Source organism: Ictalurus furcatus, chromosome 2 (genome assembly GCF_023375685.1).
Source record: "Ictalurus furcatus strain D&B chromosome 2, Billie_1.0, whole genome shotgun sequence".
Classification (NCBI taxonomy): Eukaryota; Metazoa; Chordata; class Actinopteri; order Siluriformes; family Ictaluridae; genus Ictalurus; species Ictalurus furcatus.
Window position 1 is genome coordinate 17,966,420 of NC_071256.1, and position 25,734 is coordinate 17,992,153.

The 25,734-nt window shown below is 37.0% G+C and overlaps 1 protein-coding gene across 5 annotated transcripts; it reads right to left on the reverse strand.

Moving 5' to 3' along the window:
• Positions 1-947: 947 nt before the first annotated feature.
• flr (fleer) lies at positions 948-25,734 on the reverse strand. 5 transcript variants are annotated; one of them, XM_053651749.1, is made up of 19 exons: positions 25,559-25,734; positions 25,300-25,365; positions 22,520-22,729; positions 19,936-19,992; positions 18,693-18,828; positions 17,094-17,198; positions 16,564-16,692; positions 16,018-16,067; positions 12,613-12,765; positions 12,351-12,416; positions 12,118-12,171; positions 11,026-11,079; positions 10,258-10,328; positions 9,939-10,149; positions 8,308-8,379; positions 5,985-6,088; positions 5,148-5,226; positions 2,790-2,919; positions 948-1,949 (listed from the first exon to the last, which is right to left on the reverse strand). In XM_053651749.1, the coding sequence occupies exons 1-19, from the start codon at positions 25,610-25,612 to the stop codon at positions 1,813-1,815; spliced, it is 1,938 nt and encodes a 645-aa protein (XP_053507724.1). In that variant the 5' UTR covers positions 25,613-25,734; the 3' UTR covers positions 948-1,812. The 5 variants fall into 5 exon arrangements, with proteins under 5 accessions (XP_053507724.1, XP_053507717.1, XP_053507707.1 ...); XM_053651742.1 differs by having other exon boundaries at positions 10,258-10,334; XM_053651732.1 differs by having other exon boundaries at positions 11,014-11,079.

The following is a 25,734-nucleotide window of genomic DNA, read 5'->3' on the forward strand; positions in this document are numbered from 1 at the left end:
CACAATTTAAATGAACAAAAAACAGATCAATCACATGGAAAAAGTAAGTACACCCCTACATTTATCACACCTTCAAATCCATAAAATTAGAATCAGGTGTTCAAGATTGGTTACCACTGATTAGAAACTGCTTGGAATCTGTCTTATTTATACCCCTCTCATATCTAGTGTCTGGTGTTGCCTTTGTTATTGAGGTGTGTGGTGTCATCATGTTAAGATCTAAAGAGTTCTGTAAGGCCTTCAGAAAAAAAGGTTGTGGATGCCAATGAGTTTGGCAAGGGATTTAAAAAGATCTCCAAATTATTTGAAATACATAATTCCACTGTAAGGAAAATCATCTACAAATGGTGCAAATATCAAACAACTGCCAATTTGTCCAGGACTGGCCGTCCCAGCAAATTCAGCCCAAGAGCAGACCATCTGATGCAAAAAGAAGTTGTCAAGAACCCCAAAATTTCATCACAGGATCTGCTAGTAAATCTTACAACTGTTGGTGTCAAAGTGCATGCTTCTACAATCAGAAAGAGATTGCACAAATTTGACCTGCATGGGAGGAGTGCTAGGAAAAAGCCTTTGCAAGACTACAGTTTACCAAAGAGCATACAGGCAAAGACCAGGCATTTTGGAATAATGTGTTCTGGACAGATGAATCAAAGTTAGAGTTGTGTGGCCACAGTAACAGCAGACATGTTTGGCGCAGACCAAAGACAGCTTTTCAGGAGAAGCACCTCATACCAACTGTGAAGCACATGGTGGAAATGTTATGGTTTGGGGTTGCTTCGCTGCCTCAGGGACTGGACAGCTTGCATTCATTGATTCAAATATGAATTCTGCATCATATCAAAGAGTGTTTGAAGATAAAGTGAAGCCATCTGTCTGAAAGTTGAAGTTGAACTGAAAGTGAACCTTTCAACAGGATAATGATCCTAAGCACAGTAGCAAATCCACCAAGCAATGTCTCAAAGTGAAGAAATGGAGGATAATGGTATGGTCTAGTCAAAGCCCAGATTTGAATCCAATTGAAATGTTGTTGGGGGATTTGAAATGGGCAGTATATGCAAGAAAACCCTCAAACATTTTGCAACTGAAAGAATATTGCATGGAAGAGTGGTCAAAAATTCCAGCAAGCCTGGTGGACAGTTATGCAAAATGCCTACAAGAAGTTATTTCTGATAAAGGGGGCAATACTAGCTTCTGAGGCCAAGGGCGTACTTACTTTTTCCACAGAAGAATATCACATCTGTTGATATTTCTAATGATTAAACGATTGGAAAAGCTAATTTTCCTTGTGGTTTTTTATCAAGTATATCAACTTCATTAACAGGCACTGTTTCAAAGATGATCAAATGTTTGCTTGTCCAAATATATCCAAAAAGTTCATTTCTATTCGGTGTACTTATTTTTTCACATGACTGTGTGTATATATATTTGTGTGGGCATGTTTCCATGATATTCAAATTTTTTGTGACGCACCTGTGTATATATAAAACAACAAATGAATACATTCAGAAATAATAAGCATGTGTTTATTCTGTAGAAAAAAATATTTATTCTTTTTTTTATGCAATAGTAAATGTTATATCAATAAATATTTTTCTTGTTGTAGTAGATGAAAGACAGTGATAATGTTGAGAATCGTAAGGAGAAACATTTTATAGAAAACAACATGATAAATGAATGTGGAATTAATGGAATATTTCGGATTTCTTCCCAAACACGATTTCACATCATATTACAGGAAATGAGAAAAATAGCTTCTGAATGTCTGTGTTTAGTGTTAAAGCTGACCCAGTATTGGTTCAGTAATAGTCGCTAGTCGTTCCATCCGATGACTTCGTAGAACAGAGCCTTCAACATGCGAGCCTCATATGTCACCGTATTTTTTCCGATGTGTGTGCGTTCCTCCTCTAGAGGCTGCTCGATGACAGCCGGGACGTCTTTCCCGTACACTTTGGGCAGAAAAAGGAAACATAATTAACCTTCCTGAGAAAATCAACTTAAAAACCCCCCCAAAACCCTGCATTGCTGAATTCTTCGTTCTGATTGGTTGATTTGTTACCTTTGGTTATATTAAGACGCTCGTTGTAATACATCATAATTTCTAAAGGAACACCTAATTCACAAATTTCTTGATATGGTGACGTTTCTCTCGTAAGGAGATGTTTATTTAACATTTATGGAAGGAGTCAGTGCTAAAACTGTCATTTTAATTTCTCCACCACAGGGCAAAGGAGTTTTCGGTTTCTCAGTAACAAATGAAAAATGTATGATGCATCATTATTTAATAAATAATGCGACATTTGCAAATTACTATGGTGGAAGAGGAATAAAACAGACTGTTATTGGAACATAATCAACTTCATAGTGGTAAGATGAACTCAGCTTCATCACATCCAACCATTGTTGATTATTTTCCTATAACAGCATGACACACAATGATTTATTCCTTACATATCGAATATCTACAAGATTACAGTCATGTTACTGTATATGTAACTAATGTAGAGTGCGTAGCTGGCTTAGTGGAATGGATTGGTTTCTCTAGCTGATTAGCTAGCAGTCTATTCATGTGTTATGTATGCGTCATTTGCATTATAACTAGTTAATAAATAAACAACAGCTCAAAGCTATGAGACAGCTCAAAGACATTGTTTTTTTTTAAATTTTTTTTATAGCATCTTTCCTCACTAATGAATTAGCTACAGACATTACTTATTTTAAACCAAGATCCCAAAACAAACTTTTATTTACTTATTTATTTTTATTTGAACTGGTCTTTTAACACTTACGCTCACAGTGTTCCAGGAACTGGATGCAGTCCTGCACCACGGTGTCCCTCAGCATGATCATGTGCTTGGCCATGTTCTCCAGCAGGGATAGGAAGCATCTCTTAATGTAGAACCATGTGTCTGTACCAAGCTGAAATTCATAGAACACGTAAAGGATTAGCCGCCACATTCTTACATTCAAAATCTTACATTCGCGATTACGATCTTCTCACTGGTGATGCTTTGAAATGTGTTTGATAATGAACGCATCCTCAATGAAGAAGAAAACCTAATTAATCAAATCAGGCACCAGGATAAGGAAATATACGCTCAAAGGGTTCTTGTATCATCTTACAACCGAGGGGTTCCCTTTAAGAAAAGATTCATAAATCAAAAGTCAGGTTATTCTTATACTAATAAGAATAACCTGTCGTCTCTATAGGAGAAATGATGTATAAGGCCGCTTCCACAGTTTTTTGTTTTTTTTTTGTAAAAAGCTGCTCATGTGATGCACACACTAACCATAATTACATTACAGCAGTCCTAGATAGTATCAGCTAACTATAGTTGTTGCATAATTAATACATTACACACACGAGATCTTTAATGTATCTTAATACAGTCCCCTCCAAAACTATTGGAACAGCAAGGCCAATTTATTTGTTTGTACTATACACCTAAGACATTTGGGTTTGAGCTCAAAAGATGAAAATGAGATGAGAGTTTAGGATTTCAGCTTTTATTTCCTGGTATTTACATCTAGATGTGTTAAATAACACAAAACAGAACCTTTTGTATCAGACCTTCCAATTTTTAGGTGAGTAAAAGTATAGGAACAGATAAGTCTTGAAGTAAATGAAAGTAAATAACAATTAATATTTGGTTGCATATCCTTCGCTTGCAATAACGGCATCAAACCTGTGACTAACGGACATCATCAAATTGTTGGTTTCTTCTTTTGTGTTGCCTTTCCAGGCTTTTACCACAGCCTCTTTCAGTTATTGTTTGTTTTGGGGGGGTTCTCCATTCAACCTCCTCTTCGGGAAGTGAAATGCTGCTCAACTGGGTTAAGGTTTGGTGATTGACTTGGCCAGTCTAAAACCACTTTTTCCCCCTGATGAAGTCCTTTGTTTAGCTAGCCGTGTGTTTTGGATCATTGTCTTGCTGCATGATGAAGTTCCTCCCAATTAATTTGGATGCATTTCTCTGTAAATTGGCAGATAAAATGTTCCTGTAAACTTCTGGTCATTCTGCTGTGAGCATCATGAATTACATCATCAATAAAGACAGTGAGCCTGTTCCAGAAGCAGCCATGCAAGCCCAAGCCCTGACACTACCTCCACCAGGATTCACAGATGAGCTTGTATGTTTTGGATCATGAGCAGACCCTTTCCTTCTCCACACTTTGGCTTTTCCATCACTTTTGTAGAAGTTAATCTTGGTTCCAGAACTTTTGTGGCTCAGCTCTGTATTTCTTTGCGAATTCAATTCTGGACTTCTGATTCTTACTGCTGATGAGTGGTTTGCGTCTTGTTGTGTATCCTCTATATTTCTGCTCTCCAAGTCCTCTTCGAACGGTGGATTGTGATACTTTCACCCCTGCCCTGTGGAGGTTGTTGGTGACTGTTGTTTTTATGTTTTTCTTCACAGCTCTCACAATGTTTCTGTCATCAGCTGTTGTTGTTTTCCTTGGCCGACCCATTCGGCATTCCAAATTGTTGTATTGGCTGCACCCAATGTTTGTGCAATGCCTCTGATCGATTTTCCTTCTTTTCTCAGCTTCAAAATGGCTCGCTTTTCTCCCATAGACAGCTCTCTGATCTTCATGTTGGCTTTTTAACAACAAATGCAGTCTTCACAGGTGAAACTGTAGGCTAAATCCAAGAGTATATGTTCAGAGCTATTTATTGTTTGAACAATCAATATAATAGGACATACCTGGGTAACAAGAAACACCTGTCAATCGCATGTTCCAATATTTTTGCTCACCTACAAATTGGGTGGTCTGATACAAAATGTGTTGTGTTCATTTGACACGTCTACATATAAATACCAGACAATAAAAGCTGACATTCTCTCTTCTCATTTAAAAATGAACAAATTAATTGGTCTTGCCATTTCAATAGGGGACTGTATGTGTATCTTATTCACACAGTGACAGAACTGAGCTAAACTGTGCATTCGTGAGTCTGCATTTATCTCAGCACGGCTCTGAGAACGAAAACACTGTGTTTGTTCAGCTGCTCATGGCAGAGCATTCTTCCGTTTTGGCACAATAAAAATAAATATCCCATTCAGCAGCGAGTGATTATGAGAGCGCTGAACACTGGCGGATGTGGAGGAAATATCGGGCAAAAAAAGACGTTAAATATGCAGCACCTTCTTGTTGTACGGCTCCAGGCTCTTGATCACGCGAGAAATACCAAAGTCGTAGTTGCCTTTAGCGCAATACAGGGTCCTGCAGGAACAATGGCATGGTTTAAAATGAAATGTAACAACATGTATGCATTCTTCTTTAGTATATGTGTTATAGGTCTGGTACAAAACTGAACCAATAAATTGCATTGTTTTCTTGTTGGTTGTTTTTAAGAAGCCTCCACTTTCTCGCCACCCCTTCAACCACCCTCTTAATCCACATATAGTAGGTGAGTCGTCATTTAAAGGTGAATTAGTCAATACTGGACCTCTAGTGGTTAAGTAGGTGAAATACAACAACATTGTATGATTTTTTTTTGGTACTCCTTAACCCCACCTCCAATTCACACCCATGTACACAAAGCTCCGCCCCCAAACATACAGTAGCCAATTAGACTTGTACTGTATTATGCTTATGTTGCTTAATATGAGACTCAAATAAAGATGGTGGGTGGAGTTAAGGGCTTTTTATAAAATAAGTTTTCTCAGCTGCATAATACACTTGTGATGAGGCCATTGGTGAAATAATTATTTTGTATCATGTTCTACAAATTTTTCAGGTTATTTATATTAGTAATGAATGTTAAAAAAAAATCACCTATTGCACCTTTAAGTAAAGGATCAACATAAGCCTGAATTTAAAAAACAAACAACAACAACAAAACACCTACCCAGAGCTACTGTACGTCATGTCAATACCATGAAATATGTAAAGTGTTCTGATTGTTACTGTAGTTACCAGAATGACTTTTAAACATTACACAATGTGCTTTTAAGCTGATATAAAACCCCATGCGTTACCCGATCACGAGGTTGACGATGCACAGATGAAACACCTTCTTGTCTGGGTCGTTGTATGAAATCTGCTCTTCCTCTTTCTCGATTTTCCTCATCAGCTCCTCTGCCTTTAGACACACACCATAGAGTACACACATAACCGTCAAGAATTATTGGTACCCATCAAGAAAATCACAACATAAATAACAACAAAGCTTTTCATTTAAACATATAAAGCCGGGGAAGCTGTACAACAGTATACAGAATTTTCTTTCTGGTTGCAAAATTATTGCCACCTCCACAGTTAATATGTGGCGATGCCTCCCCTGAAGAGAATAACATTTTCATTTTGAAAATTGACAATCCTGTTACAGTTCACTGTAAAATTTTACGGCTAGTTTTTATAATCTCTTAATGCTAGAACACCTTCATATATCTCTCTGAATCTTCCAACTTGTTTCATAATATTGTTAATGCTAGCCATATTCCACATATGAAACCTAAAAAGCAAAATTTGTTATGTACCAAAGATCTGGAACGCACCAATAACCAGTCAATACAAATCTATCACTGATAAAAAAAAAAAATAAATAAAAAAACACAGTAAAACCATATGTTTTTTCAGTTTGGTATTGGTACTAGCTTTTACTATTTGCAAGCCTTCTACTGGCACATTCCTTTTACATTAATTTTATATTTTACATATTATTAATTGTACTTTTGTTAAATTTTTAATGGATTTTTATTACATTGTGTTTAATGCTATTATTTGCTGCATTTTATACTTTTATTACTTTGTTATTTTTCTGTCACAGTTACTATTTGTTACATCCACAATTTTAAAACTACTTAGACATGTGTATTTTTTACTTTAGCATTTAACCAGCTTTTATTATTTGCCTTACTTTTAATGCCATGTCCTTTTAAATTAAATCATTTTAAAAATTATGATTTTCTTTTTTTGTTATTGCTACTATTTGTTGCTCCATATGTATATATAATTTTATTTTTCACTTAATCTATTAGTATCTATTATTCTTCTTCATACTTTTACTGGAATGCTACTTTCACATTACTTTTATTCCCTTTTGTTTTGACACTTTTTGTTATATCTTTATATTTTGTATCTTTACTATGTTCTTTTTTCTGTCACTGCTATTATTTGTTGTTTTTCATTATTTGCTTATTTTACTATATAATTTTTAACTACTTCTCTTTCTTTGTTTTTTTTTACACTGTAAATCACTTTGAGCTGCATCTTAAGTGTATAAAAGGTACATAATATTATTATTATTATTATTATTATTATTATTATTATTATCTCTACTTGCCTGTCTGACATCTCAGACTGGATGAGGGAACACCACCTTAAGCTCAACTTGGCAAAATTTGAACTTCTCGTCATCCCAACCTGCCCATCAATCAACCACAACCTCACTGTACAGCTCAGCTCAACCACACTCAAGCCAACCAGGGCAGCCAGGAACCTTGGAGTGATTCTTGATGACAGCCTGACCTTTAGGTAGGCTACCTTTAGGTAGGTCCTGTAGGTTCATTCTGTACAACATCAAGATAATCAGACCCTACCTCACCGAACAGGAAACGCAGATACTAGTCCAGGCTCTTGTTATCTCAAAACCGGACTACTGCAATGCACTACTCTCGGGCCTCCCAGCCAGCTCCATCAAAACTCTTCAGATGATTCAGAATGCAGCAGCACGCCTCGTCTTCAACCAGCCCCAAATGACCCAAATTCAAGGCTTTGATGCTCATGTACAACACCTTGTCTGGAACAGCACCCTCCTACCTCAACACTCTCCTGAAGGCTTACGTTCCCTCACGCAATCTGCGATCAATCAATGACCGACACTTAGTAGTGCTTACTCAGCATGGCTCATGGTCCCTTTCCAGAACCTTCACACTATCTGTACCTCAGTGATGGAATGATCTTCCAACCTCAATCCGGACCGCAGAATCTGTCACTATCTTCAAAAAACAGCTAAAGACCCACCTGTTCTGCGAACACCTAACTAACCCCTAAAATGCCAGCACCACATTATCTTAAAAATAAAAAGAAAAGGAAAAAAAAACCCACCTACTCAGGCATTAACACCTCTACTCTGTGCACTTTGCTTTTCTAGAACTCAATTAAAAGCTCTTGTATAGTAGCACTACTTGTATTGTTCTCTGCTTGATATATCGCTTTGCTTGTATTTCCTCATTTGTAAATCGCTTTGGATAAATGCGTCTGCTAAATGAATAAATGTAAATGTAAATTATTACTTCGGTCTCATCAGACCACAACACAACAGCCTCGAATACAATGCTAATACAAGACAGTCCTTACCTCTTCATTTTGGCTCGTCATGATGTATGATACACACAGGTTAGCCAGGACGATCGCACTCACGTTGAGGATCTGTGAGATTGAAACAAAAAAGAAAAAAGATAACATGGCTGCTTATTCAGTCGGAGGATGAGGATCGATAAAACACGGTCAAATGACATCCATATGGACACGGCAAGCTTCCAACACCACACTGAACGTCCCATGCAGTCAAACGGTTCACATGCTAGCACGCATTTTACCGAAGGCTTTCTTTTGCAGGGACACTCCTGAATGTTACACTGTTCCAGCTAGTGAGCGAAAACAAACAAACACAAATTCAATGCAAATCTTACACCTGGTTTACGGCCATGCTTTAATTCCTGTTCATTATTTATGTTAATGTAAATTCTTAGTTAAACATAACTGCCAAGTATGCTGTATATAAATACAAGGGTGAGTCAAATGAAAACCTTAAAAGTGCAACATAAATTAGATCAAAAAAGCGAAAAATCGCTAGAACACACACGGAATACAATTTAGTGACACCTATGTGTGACAAAAACATTTAAAAAAAAAAAAAGCAAAGATTTCATTTGACTTACCTTGTGTGTCTATATACATATATAATTGACATAAAAACATCTAGGATATGATGATTTCTACCACACAGAAAACATCAAGGGATCAAGATGTAAAATTTTATTTCAGATGTCAGAAACACATTCAGGTGAAATTATTATAAATTAACTCTCTTAGTGCCCGAGCCACTGCTGGATGATTTCTTACATAAAAAATTGATTAAAAAAAAAAATCTCCAAATGAAAATTTAAAAAAGAGAGAAAACTGAAAACAGAAAAAATCTAATTTAGAAAAAAAAAATGTTTTATGCACAAAAATAAAATAAAAATCTTAAAATTAAAATAAAAAAGAGAAACGTGAAAACAAAAAGTATAACGGAATTAGCAAAGAAAATAATCAAAACCAAAACAGATATCATTGGGCCCTAAATATTTTAAAAGGTCTTTGCTGAATGTTTTCTTACAACTAAAAAAAAAAAGTTTAAAATAAAAGACAGAAAACTAAAAAACAGAAAATGGAAAAATTTTATGGAAAAATTAATATGTCCCTTCATAGGTTGATTTTAATTGCTTACATTAAAAGTAGATAAAAATCTAAAAATGGAAATACAGAAAATGGAATTTGAAAAAGTTAAAAACATTTCATACGGTCACAAATATTTTATGTATAAAAAAGCCTTTTCTGAATTATTTCACATACTAAAAATTTGTAACAAAAAATTTTAAAAAAAGGAAAAGAAATTCAGAGGGCCCTAAATATGTTATGTATAACAAAATCTTTATCAACAGTATTATTGTATCTACACTACCAGCAACATTTTTGTACACCCTTACTCTTAAAGGTCTTCAGTTTTGCTATTAATATATTTTTTTATTTGTTACTTTTGAATAATAACTGAAATTTTAACATCACTTTAGCCATCTTTAAGACATCTGTTCAACCTAGGGGGTACAAACTTTTCACTGGTAGTGTACGTACAGTATATTATCTTTCAAAGTAGCTTTTAAGTTTAACATTTGCCAGTAAAATTAGCAAATTAGTCAATTCTTTTTTGATCACACCACACTTACGTTATCGTAGTGCTTCTTAACGATGGGCTCATAGAATCCGATCGCTTCTTTGTATTTGTTCTCCTGCATGAAGAGCACGTGCGCTACGTTCAGCTTCCACGTGTCGTGCTCATTACAAAACTCCACCGACTTGCGGAAAATCTTCTCCACCATGTTGTAGTTCTCGCGGTTCCAGTAAATCTTAGCCTGTGCCATGAGCACAGGGATGTATCTGCAAAAAAATAACCGCATAACTCATAGTGGAGCTCAGGAACAATTAGATCCAATCCAATGTAGCCAGTTTTTAGCATTAGCAAGTAAGGAGGAAACAAACACGCACTCCTCCAGAAGCTGATCATAATCCTCGACTGTTTTTCTTAGACCTTCGTCGTCCCGTGTGCGTCGTGACTCCTGCACCTTCAAGGACAAAATGGCTTTTAGTGGTTTTTTTGTGTGTTATTATACAATAAAATCCATTTATACCCCAGCAGTGTTGAATTCTGGATTCAGAAGGTGTTTGTACTTATTAATGCTCTTATTCTAACACTTTATCGTTTCTTGTACAACAGTTACTTCACATCTAAGTCTTATAAAACAGATTAAAAAACATGTGTTTTAAAAGAAAAACAAAAACGATAATCAGTGATGTGGAACTTTGCTGTAAGGAGACGTTTATGTAACATTTATGGAAGGAGTCTCCAGTGTCAGGCTTTTTTTTTTTTTTGCTTATTTACTTAGTATTTTGTCTTATTGAATAGAGAAAAAAAGACAGGCTGATGAGGGAACAACTGTTTATAGCTGCTATAATGTAAGTGATAACAAGAGCTAACTTGTTAAATGTAACTATAAACAGATAAAAAGTACAACATGTTCTTCAATAAACAAATAATTCTAATCATTTACAAATTGCTGTGGTATAATAGGTATACAGTAAAAGATTTTGTGACATACTGTTATGGGAAAATAATCTCTGTGGTGGTAACAGTAACTCTGCTTCATGTCGTTGATTATTTTCCTACAACAGCACTCCTGCTGTGTTTTACTCCTTACTTAATGCCTTTGTTCTTCGTAAGGTAAGTGGGGAAAAAAATGTAACCTGTTTGGTGACCTTGCGTAACTGCTCCGTCAGTTTTCCCGCCATGTCGTCTAACTTCCGAAACGCCTGAAGGAGAAGACACGCAAAAGCTCTAGTTTTGCTAATGCACACTAAATAACTGTACAGAACAAGCAAGGGAAGGAACCCAGATTTGTACTTCTCAAATTGGGGTTTGAGGACACCCGAGGCATAGCCGTGAAGCATTGCCGTGGGAGTCTGTGATTTTCTGCTGGAAATCAAATGCAACTATTAACAAAGTTATTATTTTTAGGGGTCCAAGCACCAAAGTCAACTCCAAACTAAATATGGCATAAATCCATACGGTTTGGGGCCGGGGGAGTGGGCGGGGGGGGATTCAGACCTAACCCAGACTATAAAGTCAACTCAACGTGTTCTATCAAAGTAAAGTTCAGGAGTAGAAAGCTCCACAATATTGCTTACAATTTGACAAATTTAAAATAACGTTCGTGAAATAAATCCATAGTCAGGGAGTCTTTGGAACTTATTTATGGGCAACGGTAGCTCAGTGGTTAAGTTGTTGGGCTACTGATCGGAGCATCATGAGTTCAAACCTCAGCACTGCCAAGCTGCCACTGTTGGGCCCTTGAGCAAGACCTTTAACCCTCAACTGCTCAGATATATAAATGAGATAAATGTAAGTCGCTCTGGATAAGGGCGTCTGCCAAATGCCATGAATGTAATTTCACAGTTAAATGGGTCCTTGGCTACAAAACTTTTCAGAACCACTGATTTAAACAATATTTCTGGAAGTAGATTAACAAAGCCCCTTCCCATGAAGATCATGTGAAGTAAAATAGTCTTTTCTTATTTGTATGCTTCACAGAGCAACAAAAAACATCAACAGCAATCATCTCAAGTGGAAAATAATAATAATAATAATAATTTTACATTTGTTTTAATCTCAGTATTAGAACTCTTAGATCCTGAACTTTGTATTACAGGAATGAATACAAGATTAAACTCATAACAGATCACGATTTGTCTATATTCAAGATATTTTTTTATTTATATATTTTTGTTCAGTGTATTGTTTTATCGCATATTAAGAATGAGTCCAACTATAAGGGTGAAGATGAGTGTTACCTCCTCTGGAGCGGTTTGACTCGTCAGCATGGCGTCCAGAAACTCATACAGGTACTGAAGCAGAAACAAACAAACAAACAAACAAACAAACAAACAAACAAAAGCAACACACTGACAGTCAGTCATAATAAAAATTAAGCACTGAATTCTACATTATTAGCACTGAATATGTTTTCATATTTATAGCCTCCTTAAATAATCTTTAACATTAAATGCTTAAACATTTTTCTTACTGGTGAAAGAAACTTGTAGGTGAGGTGTGCATTTTCAGCCATCACGTCAGCAGCCATGTCGAAATACTGCAAGTAAAAAAAAAAGAAAAAAAAAGGAATATTTAAACACAGCACAGACTCAAATTCACAGCAGAAATAGATTAGTTCTCTATATAAAATCCTTCCTCAGGGTATTACATAACCACCCAAAATTCAGCTCACGTAGAAAGCAATAAATAAATCAAGTGAATTATTAAAGCTAAAACTTGCGAATGAGTCACACCTCATATTTACAGTAGAGCAGGAGCAGGTTGCCGAAGGTGGAGGGAGGAAAAGGGCTCTGCTGCAGGAGGAAAGCGAGCTTCTCGAAGCCTTCTGTCGGCTTGGTGTCCATATTCATGAGCGCCTGGTTGTGAAGTGTGACAGGGTCAAGCTCCTGTGATCAGAAAATGAAGCATTAATGCGAATGTGAAGGATCTGGCTAATTTGTCGAAGATAGTATTATCATCTCAATCAAATTTCAGACATTTCACCATTTGTTCTATCTGCAGACTTACAACAGAAATGTTCACAAGATATCATTAAAACAGCAATTTGTAATGTTGCACTGAACATATTTTTTCCCTTCCCCCACGTCATCTCAACCACTTATGCTGAAACTACATATGCTTGTATAATAAATAAATAAATAAAAAAGCAGCAAAGCTGAGCAGCTCTGGTACAGCTGTGGGCGGGCTAATTTCAGGGCCAGAAAAATATAAGGTTGAAATGAAGAAATACAGCTATTCAAATGCCATATAACATTGCAGTAGCAGTTAAAGTATTAAATTATTTGGTTTGGAAACTTGGTACTTAAAGCAATATTTCTTCAAACAAATACAAGGTATATTTCTTAAGTACTTCTTAAAGCAAGCATAGGCTATATTTAAAAAAATATTTCTTGAACCAATATTTTTTAAAACAGCGTTCATACAGATGCTTCATAATGAAATTCCAGGACTTTCAAGGATTTTTCAAGCACTATTTTTTGTTTGTTTTCAAGGACTATACAAGAGATGCCATCAAACATATTCTTTATTTCTACTTTTTAAATTCCAAAAAAATATATATTATTAATCATAATAAAAACACAACCTATTTTTATATAGAACCATTTCCCAGCCATGATGGACTAAATGTGCATTTCCCAGGCATCTTCACCATAATGTCAATATATTCCAAGTGACTGACAACGAGTATGAAATAGTGACTCAACTGATTAAAGTGCACCTGTTATGCTTTTTAAATGTGCCTATGTTCGTTTTTGTGGTCTCATACAATAGGTTTACATGCATCCAAACTCAAAAACACTTTAATTTTCTCATAATTTACATTGCAGCATAGGACCTCATAGGACCATCTCTCTCGGGGCAGTACTGGCCACTCTCTTCTACGGAAAGTTAAGGTTTGTCCAAAAGGTCGCTAGATATGTCCAGGGGTGCAGCTTGTGAACAGGCAATTGCTTGGGGCCCCAGGCCATTAGGCGCCCTCAAGAGCTGACATATTTTGCTCCACAGCAATGTCTCAAAAATGTGGCAACAGAAGTGACAATGGATGACTTGCAATGACATGACAGTCAGAAACCTCCTGAAAGGGGCCCAAGGTCATTCCCATCGACTTTTTGGCAGTGATATTTTCAAAAAACAACACCAATGAAGGAAAATGAAGAGGACTTTTCTGTCAGGACAAGACAGTGGTAAGTGGATCAGATAATGACAACTGTTTTCTGTAACTGATGAAAAATACTCCGGGCTCCGGAGTGGAGACTCCAGTCTGGAGCGCGGATCCAACTCTGCCTGCTGTGACCGAGTCGAGAGACAATTATTAACGTTGTCTCTCTCTGCCATTCACGTTAAACCACAACACTGCAAATATTCATCACATAGCACGTGCTCACAGAAATCATGTCTCCGCCTTCAATAAGACAACACAGCATTTGTGCTAGCCAAGGCCCGTAAGCAGCATTTGTAGAATCAATGCTTAAAGGGTGCTGATGTGCACTGGCCTTATAATGTGGGTTTAGTTCTCCAAGAAAACAAAACAAAACAAAAAGAAACAGTTTTTAGATATATTGTTTGTACTATGTTTATATTGTTTTTATTTTAAGTGTTTTGCAATGCTTTAGCGTTTACTATATTTAATATAGCATCTATATATTTATATTTTGCTCTATATTTTTATTCACAACTTTTAATGGTCTTTTGACCTGAAGTTATTTATTTAAGTTTTTAGTGTTCTTTGCATTTATAGTTTGAAAATTGTACTAATGTGAACATTTGAAATAAATACAAAAGTTTACATTGACATTTTTGGTTGGTGTCAGATTATTTATAACATAATAGTGATGAACGCTGGTTAGAGGGGCCCAAGTTTAAATTGGAGGGGCTTAAATTTCAAAAAGCCAAATTTAAGTACTTCAAGCACCTTGTACAAACCCTGTTAAAACAAACATTGGATAGATTTTTAAATATTTCTTTAAACAATATTTCTTGATTCAAACAAAGGCTATATATATATATATATATATATATATATATATATATATATATATATATATATATATATATCTTAAAAGAAATGCAGGCTATAGTTTTACAATATTTCCTTAAACAATATTTGTCAAAACAGGCATAGGCTGTATTTAAAAAATATTGCCTAAAACATATTCAGCTATATTTAAAAAAATATTTCTTAAAACAAAATATTATTTCCGAATAGTATAATGTTTAACGTTGCTATATAACATTGCTATTCGGGGGTTTCTCAAATGAGTATAGACGTTAAATGTGATGCACTGTACGAATCTATGTTAATAATTCACAAGAGAAATCGCAGTTTGTACCTATAATAAACATATTTCACAGTAACCATATCGCTGTTTGGCACTAGAGGGAAGCAAAAAACTAAACACACCGCTTTAACTTCCAATCCACTTAGTTCTTTTGCACAAACGAACCTTCTGTTGTAAACAAAATGTTCACATATTTGCTTGTTTATGATAATTAGCTTTAAATAATCATGAATAAGAATTCACCTGATACGGATAATTGTTCGTGTAATGTTGTAACCCATAGACAAACCCGTACACATAAACATTTGGAGTTTATGTTGCAATTCGTTGATTTTCTTGGGTCTAACTCGGCTGGACACGTCGTAGTACTCTTAACTATGTTTCCCGCAGGGCTGGGACGAGAGCTTGCATAAGCCAAGGGGCCAGTGTTTGGGTTTATTATTTCTCCCCAGGTGATGGGAAAGAAAGCATGTCTCTGCAGCTTTTCATCAGTTTACACAAGCGAGTGTATGTGTGTGTTATCCACAGCCAACAAGCCTTAAACTCCCATCAGAGTCACAGAGGAACCTTCATTCCACACCAGTGAGGATGTAAAACCTTCAACTCGAGTCATTCTACCAATGATTTCACTGTTCAGAAACCAAAGTCCATTGATGAACTCAGAAAAAAGGTTGCATACATGAGTGAGCATGCCTGCTGGAAAAAAAGGAAAAATCTCTCTGCTGACAGGCATGTGGCTGATCTGACAGCTTTTGCTTGCAAAGACAAGCTCAACATGCAAAGTTATTCAAGTTACTGATGGAGACGGAGGTGAAAAATATGGAAAAGTGCGTGGAAAAAATAATAAATGACAAGTACCTCTTCTGACCTGGGTGGCATATCAGTCAGCGCTTCCTGAGCATCATCATCTGTAGAGGTCAAAAACAGGACAAAATCAAGTGACTCAAATTCATTTATTTTATTCACAAGCTGCATGTTTTATAACAGGGGTATAACCCTCAAGCTCCCACACGATATGATACGATTTGCATTCATAAGGAAACAATTCCATATTTGATGATACCACTTAATTTTGTATGATACAATTTTGATTCTTAAGTCAGTTATTCGATGTTTGGCGATACCAATGTATTTGCTACAATACAATATGATACCATTTCGATGCATAGGGCAACAATTCCATATTTGACAATACCACTGAAATCTGCTTCCCCAGAATACGATGTGATTGCAACTCATAAGGCTACAATTCAATATTTGATGATACTTCAGTCTTATTCTTAAGACAATGAATCAGTATTTGGCGATACCACTGAATGCGCTACCATACAGGACCTTCTAACCAATCAGAAATGAGAATTCAAGAACAAGTGTGGTGTTATTTTGTCCGTAGTTTGTACTCACACTTCTTTAGCTGGTATTCGATGGCTGCTTTCAGGTTAAAGGCTTCGATCAAGGCCGTCTCGTGTAGCACGAGCGTGTTTCCCACACTTTTTACTTCAATCCCTTCGGTTGTCATGCCGACTCCGAGTTCTGTGCATAAAAACCCCCCCCCAGAGCTGAGTATTAAGAAATAGAATATAAACCCTTTTCTGTTCAGTGTGCTTCTTGGGTCAGGTTTCATTTCAACGGTTTAAAAAAAAAAAAATCAATTCTAATCATTTATCTGCATCTTAATTGCTGGTAATACAGGCAATTTCTATTAGGTGAATAAAGGTGAATAAAGAGATCTGGGACTGAAATCATGTTTTTCTTCTGAGGTTAAATTGGCCTGAACATAATCTCGGTTATATAAGCTCATTTTTGAAAAATGACTTCATTGGAGAAGCAGAGCCAAGCCCAGAGCTTCATGCTGGAACGGAAAATAAAAGGTTACACCCATGTGGAAGAACCAAGCACTTATTTTTAAAGCAAGAAGGGGAATGGATGTAAACCTGGGTGCTCCCTTATCCCGCGCTCGATGATCTCCCGGATGTACTTGAGCGCTGCAGCGTACTGCTTGAGGCTGTAGTGACAGAGAGCGATGTTGTAGGCCAAATCTGAAATGAGAAAAACAGATGAAACACTGTGAAAGATGAAAATCTCCCGTACCACGACCACATCCATAAAAATACTAAATTACTACTCTGAGGGCCGCTGGCTCGTCCTGCCAACGTAAACATACCATTTCATGCCATATCACTTTTCCTGTTCGTATGGAAATATACATACATACATACATACATACATACACACACACACACACACACACACACACACACACACACACATATATATATATATATATATATATATACACACACACACACACACATTATATATATATATATATATATATATATATATATATATATATATATATATATATATATATATATATATATATATAAAAAAACATCGATTCCCTCGCAGAGAAAATATGTGGCCAAACATACTATTAAATACCACTCTTTAGTGTCTTGGTGCTAAAATTGTACATATACAGTGCATCTGAGTGCAAACGTTTGCGTACCCTTTCAATGAAATGAGGACGACAGATGTGAATTCATAACAAGTCAATTATAACAATTAGTGTGTTGCACTACCTCAAGATTAAGATATGAATAGTTATCTTGATTAATAAAGGGGCATTTGAATTATTTTTAAATATATTATACCACAGCGCAGAACTCTGACTGCAAATCACCGTTTCTATTAACGTTCAAATATGTTATGCTTTGTGTAGTAACACCTAACGCAGGGACGCAACATATGGATAGATTAAAACCTTCAATGAAACAATTGTTGTTATGGTGAAGTTTTCTTTAAGGAGACGTTTATTTATTTAGCATTTATGGAAGGAGTCTCCAGGTTCAGCACTCTGTAGTGGTGTAACTATAGTGTAACTATAAAGAGATTAAAAAAAGGACAATGTGACATTCTTTAATAAATAAAACATTAATTATTGGCAAATCACTGTGGTGTAAGAGGAATAAAATCCCAGAACCTTAAGATGTGCTGTTATTGGAGACGTTTCTTTAAGCTGTAACTTTCCGATGCCTTATCAGAGAGGCCACTGAGGGAACGACTGTTTAAAGCTGCTGTAACATAAGTAAGAAAAGGCACTGCCTCATTTCACATTAAACGTAATTATAAACGGATAGAAAGTATAATGTGTCCTTCTTTAATCTTAAGGCTGTAGTGTAAAAGAAATAAAAAATTTCAGGATGTGTTGTTAGGGGGAAATAATCAACTTCAGGCTGGTAGCAGGACCTCTGCTTCATCACACCACCTTGGTGTGGATTATTTTCTTATACCATCGTGACACAGAGTGTTTTATTCCTTATATATGTGTTCATTATTTAAAGATGCGTTCATTATATAAAGAATATATAACATCTTCACTGTGTAAGTCGTTTTAACCATTCAAATAAAACTGACTGAGTGTGTGGATTGAAGTGTTTGTGTGTGTGTGTGTGTGTATGTGTGCGTATGTGTGTGTGTATGTGTGTGTATGTGTGTGTGTAAGAAAAAAAAAGCTCTGGCTTGTTCACCTGGCTGGTATCCCAGCACTTGCATGGTGCCTGTAAACTTGGCGCAGGCCTTCTCGTATTCTCCGAGCTTATACAGCAAGCAGCCTTGATCCACTTCAGTGTCCGGGTCATCCATGGGCAACTGCTCCACCAAAGCCTGGAACGATTTTTTTTGTACTTTTATTTTTGCCAAAACAACAAATCAGCTACTTCCAGCTGCACGTAGTGGTCAGTAAACCAGAGACGACACAACAGTATAACAGCATATCTTAACAGTGAAAGAGGAAATAGTTAGTATAAATAGAACATTAATATTGCTTTTACATCTCTATAGATGATGGACAAGAATGTTTACATTTCAAACCAATTCCAAACACACTTTTAATGCAAACTTAAGTGTAGTCCGTGTAGTGCGGCGGTTATTATACTATTTCCAGAGCAGCTGTGCGGCTCTTATGGTGTATGGATACAACAAAACCTCCAGGTAACCGTAATTACTTGTTGAAATCAGGAATACATCACTTAAAGAAACGCTGTTAAAAGAAAATAATCAATGATGGGATGAGGTGGTGCAATGAAGCTATCACCCAGAAGTTGATTATTTTCCTATAACAATGTTACAAAGTGTTTTATTCCCCTTATTCCACAGCAAATGGCCAACAATTATACAATTTAATTTATTAAAGAATGTCACTGCATACTTCCTTTCCATTTATACTTACATTTAATTAGAAACTAATTAGTTCCTATTCTCGCTTATGTTAAAGCAGCTATAAACACTCATTCCTTCTTTTTTTCTCTCTCCAAGTTAATAAGACAAAAAAAAACGCTGCTTGTCACGTTACTGAGAAACTCCAAAACGTAAACGTGACTGACTTGAGGATGTCAGAAAACAAAGTTACAGTTTTACCTGCTGACACTAGAGACTCCTTCCATAAATGTTATATAAACGTCTTCTTACAGAAAATGTCAGCACTTTTTTTGCTATAAAAATGATAACGAATTAGAACAAGTGCATCAACACCTCCTGACACCCCTCTTGATTCCAGAATTCAAACTTGCTGTGTTAAAAAAAGTTCGGTAACAGCTGTTTGCATCAAAACAGTCAAAATTCTTGTCTGTGGAAACACACAGATTGGGAGATGCTGGACTGCTCATTGAAATCAGAGTTGTCCATTTTGTAAAGAAGGAACAAAACAAACGTTGACAGAAAACACTGTTGCTGTGGCATTTAAAGTTGTTAGCTTTAGAAACATGAACTCACCATCGCGGCTGGAAAGTCTTCCTCTCCGTACTTTATAGCAGCTTGAAGTTTTATCATCTGTGGGTGACCAAGAACAGATGGAGGAATTTAAATTAGCACTGTGTCAATGATTTAATATTCTGGCTGTAAAATATATATATATATATATATATATATATATATATATATATACACACACACACACACACACACACACACACAATATCTCACAAAAGTGAGTACACCCCTCACATTTTTGTAAATATTTGATTATATCTTTTCATGTGACAACACTGAAGAAATGACACTTTGCTACAATGTAAAGTACTGAGTGTACAGCTTGTATAACAGTGTAAATTTGCTGTCCCCTCAAAACAACTCAACACACAGCCATTAATGTCTAAACCGCTGGCAACAAAAGTGAGTACACCCCTAAATGAAAATGTCCAAATTGGGCCCAATTAGCCATTTTCCCTCCTCGGTGTCATGTGACTTGTTAGTGTTACAAGGTCTCAGGTGTGAATGGGGAGCAGGTGTGTTAAATTTGGTGTCATCGCTCTCACACTCCTTCATACTGGTCACTGGAAGTTCAACATGGCACCTCATGGCAAAGAACTCTCTGAGGATCTGAAAAAAATAATAGTTGCTCTACATAAAGATGGCCTAGGCTATAAGAAGATTGCCAAGACCCTGACGCTGAGCTGCAGCACGGTGGCCAAGACCATACAGTGGTTTAACAGGACAGGTTCTACTCAGAACAGGACTCGCCATGGTCGACCAAAGAAGTTGAGTGCATGTGCTTAGCGTCATATCCAGAGGTTGTCTTTCGGAAATAGATGTATGAGTGCTGCCAGCATTGCTGCAGAGGTTGAAGGGTTGGGGGGTCAGACTGTCAGTGCTCAGACCATACACCGCACACTGCATCAAATTGGTCTGCATGGCCATCATCCCAGAAGGAAGCCCCTTCTAAAGATGATGCACAAGAAAGCCTGCAAACAGTTTGCTGAAGACAAGCAGACTAAGGACATGGATTACTGGAACCATGTCCTGTGGTCTGATGAGACCAAGATTAACTTATTTGGTTCAGATGGTGTCAAGCGTGTGTGGCGGCAACCAGGTGAGGAGTACAAAGACAAGTGTGTCTTGCCTACAGTCAAGCATGGTGGTGGGAGTGTCATGGTCTGGGGCTGCATGAGTGCTGCCGGCACTGGGGAGCTACAGTTCACTGAGGGAACCATGAATGCCAACATGTACTGTGACATACTGAAGCAGAGCATGATCCCCTCCCTTCGGAGACTGGGCAGCAGGGCAGTATTCCAGCATGATAATGACTTTTGCCTTACTAAAGAAGCTGAGGGTGAAGGTGATTGACTGGCCAAGCATGTCTCTAGACCTAAACCCTATTGAGCATCTGTGGGGCATCCTCAAACGGAAGGTAGAGGAGCACAAGGTCTCTAATATCCACCAGCTCCGTGATGTCATCATGGAGGAGTGGAAGAGGACTCCAGTCGCAACCTCTGAAGCTCTGGTGAACTCCATGCCCAAGAGGGTTAAGGCAGTGCTGGAAAATAATGGTGGCCACACAAAATATTGACACTTTGGGCCCAATTTGGACATTTTCACTTAGGGGTGTACTCACTTTTGTTGCCAGCGGTTTAGACATTAATGGCTGTGTGTTGAGTTATTTTGAGGAGACAGCAAATTTACACTGTTATACAAGCTGTACACTCACTACTTTACATTGTAGCAAAGTGTCATTTCTTCAGTGTTGTCACATGAAAAGATATAATCAAATATTTACAAAAATGTGAGGGGTGTGCTCACTTTTGTGAGATACTGTGTGTGTATATATATATATATATATATATATATATATATATATATATATATATATATATATATATAATTTAAACAGATGCTTGAGTCAATTCTGTTTTGTCTGGGATGGAAAAGTCTCATGGAATTTTTTTTTTAAATCATGTGCCATTTGCTTTCTGTTTTGTGTCGATCAGTCTATAACTGCAGTCATATTTACATCAATTACAGAGTAACACTTACGAATACTTTCACATGTTATAATGTATTTGTAAGGCATTATACACATCGTTATAATGATTTATGAAAAAGGCATTACAGTTTGTAGCATTGCTTATAAACTGTTAAAAGAAGCATTATAAATAGAGACGGCACTGATCTAATAATAAGCAGTATCAGGACCGAGATGATACCAGTGGAACGGATATCAGAAGAAAAAAAAAAATCATATTGGACATCAGATCCTGTAACAAATGGCAAAGACTGGAAATGTTTTTCTGGTTTCTGGACAACAAATGTATTTCTGGAAATGGAAACCAAAAATCGAACAGGAAATCTGGAACTATAAATCAAAATAAAGCCTAATTTCAGTTTATATTTTCTAGTGGATCACTTTCACAGCTGTACATCTAATCACTTTAACCATCATCAACCATTCTGGAGTTGACAAATGTTATTAAGCATCTACAATACCATAACTATAGCACTGGGTTTCATTTATAAACCCTAGATTCACTGTAAGAACATTTTGAGAGACATTTTTCTCCTGCATTAGGGTGGATCATATGACCTTGGTGTGACTTGTAGGGCTGTCCAGAAGAAAAGTGGCTTTCATTGCGTCCTGGAAAGCACACCCTCCGTACAGGGACTGGGCGTAGTACAGTTTGTAGTCTTCCACCTCTGGGTGCAGCTGAATGAGTTGCTCGTAACAATCTGCTGCATTGGTGAAGTCCTGCACATGATAATAGCAGTAACCCAGGAGAGACAGAGCGGCTCTGGACTGCAAAAGAAACAACACAGCAGAATAACAGTCACAGCATGTCAGGAACAGTCATAGAGCACTCACAGCATGACGAGAACAGTCACAGATCAGTCACAGCTCTAGAGAACAGTCATAGAATACTCACAGCTCTAGAGAACAGTCACAGATCAGTCACAGCTCTTGAGAACAGTCACAGAATACTCACAGCCCTAGAGAACAGTCATAGATCACTCACAGCTCAAGAGAACAGTCACAGATCAGTCACAGCTCTAGGGAACAGTCATAGAACACTCACAGCTCTAGGGAACAGCCATAGAACAGCCACAGTTCTAGAGAACAGTCATAGAACACTCACAGTTCTAGAGAACAGTCATAGAACACTCACAGCACTAGGGAACCATCATAGTACACTCACAGCTCAAGGGAACCATCATAGAACACTCACAGCTCTAGGGAACAGTCATAGAACACTCACAGTTCTAGGGAACAGTCATAGAACACCCACAGCTCTAGAGAACAGTCATAGAACACTAACAGCTCTAGAGAACAGTCATAGAGCAGTCACAGCTCTAGAGAACAGTCATAGATGACTCACAGCTCTAGAGAACAGTCACAGAACACTCCCAGATCTAGGGAACGGTCATAGATCAGTCACAGCTATAGAGAACACTCATAGATCACTCACAGCTCTACAGAATAGTCACAGATCAGTCACAGCTCTAGAGAACAGTCATAGAATACTCACAGCTCTAGAGAACAGTCATAGATCACTCACAGCTCTTGAGAACAGTCACAGATCAGTCACAGCTCTAGGGAACAGTCATAGAACACTCACAGCTCTAGAGAACAGTCATAGAACACTCACAGCACTAGGGAACCATCATAGGACACTCACAGCTCAAGGGAACCATCATAGAACACTCACAGCTCTAGGGAACAGTCATAGAACAGTCACAGTTCTAGGGAACAGTCATAGAACACTCACAGCTCTAGGGAACAGTCATAGAACACTAACAGCTCTAGAGAACAGTCATAGAACACTCACAGCTCTAGGGAACAGTCATAGAACACTCACAGCTCTAGAGAACAGTCATAGAATACTCACAGCTCTAGGGAACAGTCACGGAACACTAACAGCTCTAGGGAACAGTCATAGAACACTCACAGCTCTAGAGAACAGTCATAGAACACTCACAGCTCTAGGGAACAGTCATAGAACACTCACAGCTCTAGGGAACAGTCATAGAACACTCCACCAGGAAATACAATCTATTACTCCTGTTTTGGAGTCCCTCCACTGACTCCTGGCTCTCGGTCTGGTTCCGTGTCGATTTCAAAATTATGATGCTGACATACAAAGCATTACATGGCTTGGCTCCTCATTACATATCTGCTTTAGTAATTCCTTACACCCCAAATCACAGACTGCGCTCCTCACAGTGTAATCTGTTAACTGTTCCACAAACCTGCTTAAAATCTATGGGAGACAGGGCTTTTTCTGTCTATGCTACATCCCTTTGGAACTCTCTTCCTCTTGAACTTAGGGAAGCTCAGACCTTTGGCATTTCTAACGCTCAATTCAAGACATACTTTTTTAAACTTGCATTTGACTGCTGAGGTCTACTTTTATTATTATTATTATTATTATTATTATTATTATTATCTTTTATAATTTTTTATTTTTTCGGTGTACTGCTTATTTTGTGTACAGCGCTTTGAGAAGCTGCTTTTAAGGGCGCTCTATAAAATAAAGTGTATTATTATGATTATTATAGAACACTCACAGCATGTACAGACTGCAAGTTTACTGATTTTAAATATTTACATTTAGGCAATGTGTCACTTAATCCAAAGCAGGAGCGAGATGTGGGCTTCTGCTGTTGTTGCTCATCTGCCTCACTGTTTGACATGTTCTGAGATGCTTTTCTGCTCACCGCTGTTGTAAATAGTGGTTATTTAAATAAACGTACCCTTCCCTTCAGCTCATACAATCTGGCTATTCTCTTCTGGCCTCTATCATCAACAACAGAACTGACACTCACTCAGTGGTTTGTTTTTGTTGTTGTTTTTCACACCATTCTGTGTGAACTCTAGAGACTTTTATATTTCAAAATCAGGAATACATCAGCATCTGAGATACTCAAACAGGTACCAATAACTATGCCACGGTCCATCACTCAGATCACAGTCTTCCCCATTCTGACCTGAACATTAATGGAAGCTCTTGACCCATATCTGTATGATTTTATGCACTGCGCTGCTGCCACGTGATTGTCTGATTAGATAACTGAAAGAATGGGCCGGTGTTAAGGCGCACATTTATTATTTTTTATGATAATATAAGCATTTCCCCCATGAACACAACTAAACATTTGTAAATGTGCACATCTGACAAGTTTTCACAGTTTTCAAGACACATAAAAAAAAAAAACCAGGGGGATGCAAACTTTTGTGCTCACGTGCATCTAGATGGCTCGTGAGAAATCAGTGCATAATATAATATAATGTATCGGTTATTATAAATTATTTCCAATTACAACATTAATTATCTTAATATAACCAAACACTGAGAAAGAAATGTGACTTACCTTCATGTGTTTTTGGAGTTCATTGCTGAGGATGTGTATAGCGTCTCCATAACGTCCATCTTTAATCTTCAAATAAAATTAATAATAAATAATACACGCTTTATTTATTTATTTATTTATTTTAAAAACATAAATATTAGAGAAAAATACACAACACAATAAAATACTTATTAATGGCGTGTAAGACAGTGTTGTGACATTATCGTAGCGCGCGTGGTAGCTAAGCTAACAGCAAGCCTTAAAGTTAGCAAAAACTCACCAGTTTATAAACCGTAGCGGTGAATTCGCCGTCTTTAATCGGAGTCAGCGTCATGTCTAAACACTTTATTCATTTATTAATTAAAATAAATACAACTATAGCACGAAATTATCTCTCACGAGCTACTTAGATGCTGAGCAGCATCATAGCCTGTACAGCGACACACGATTCCGTTA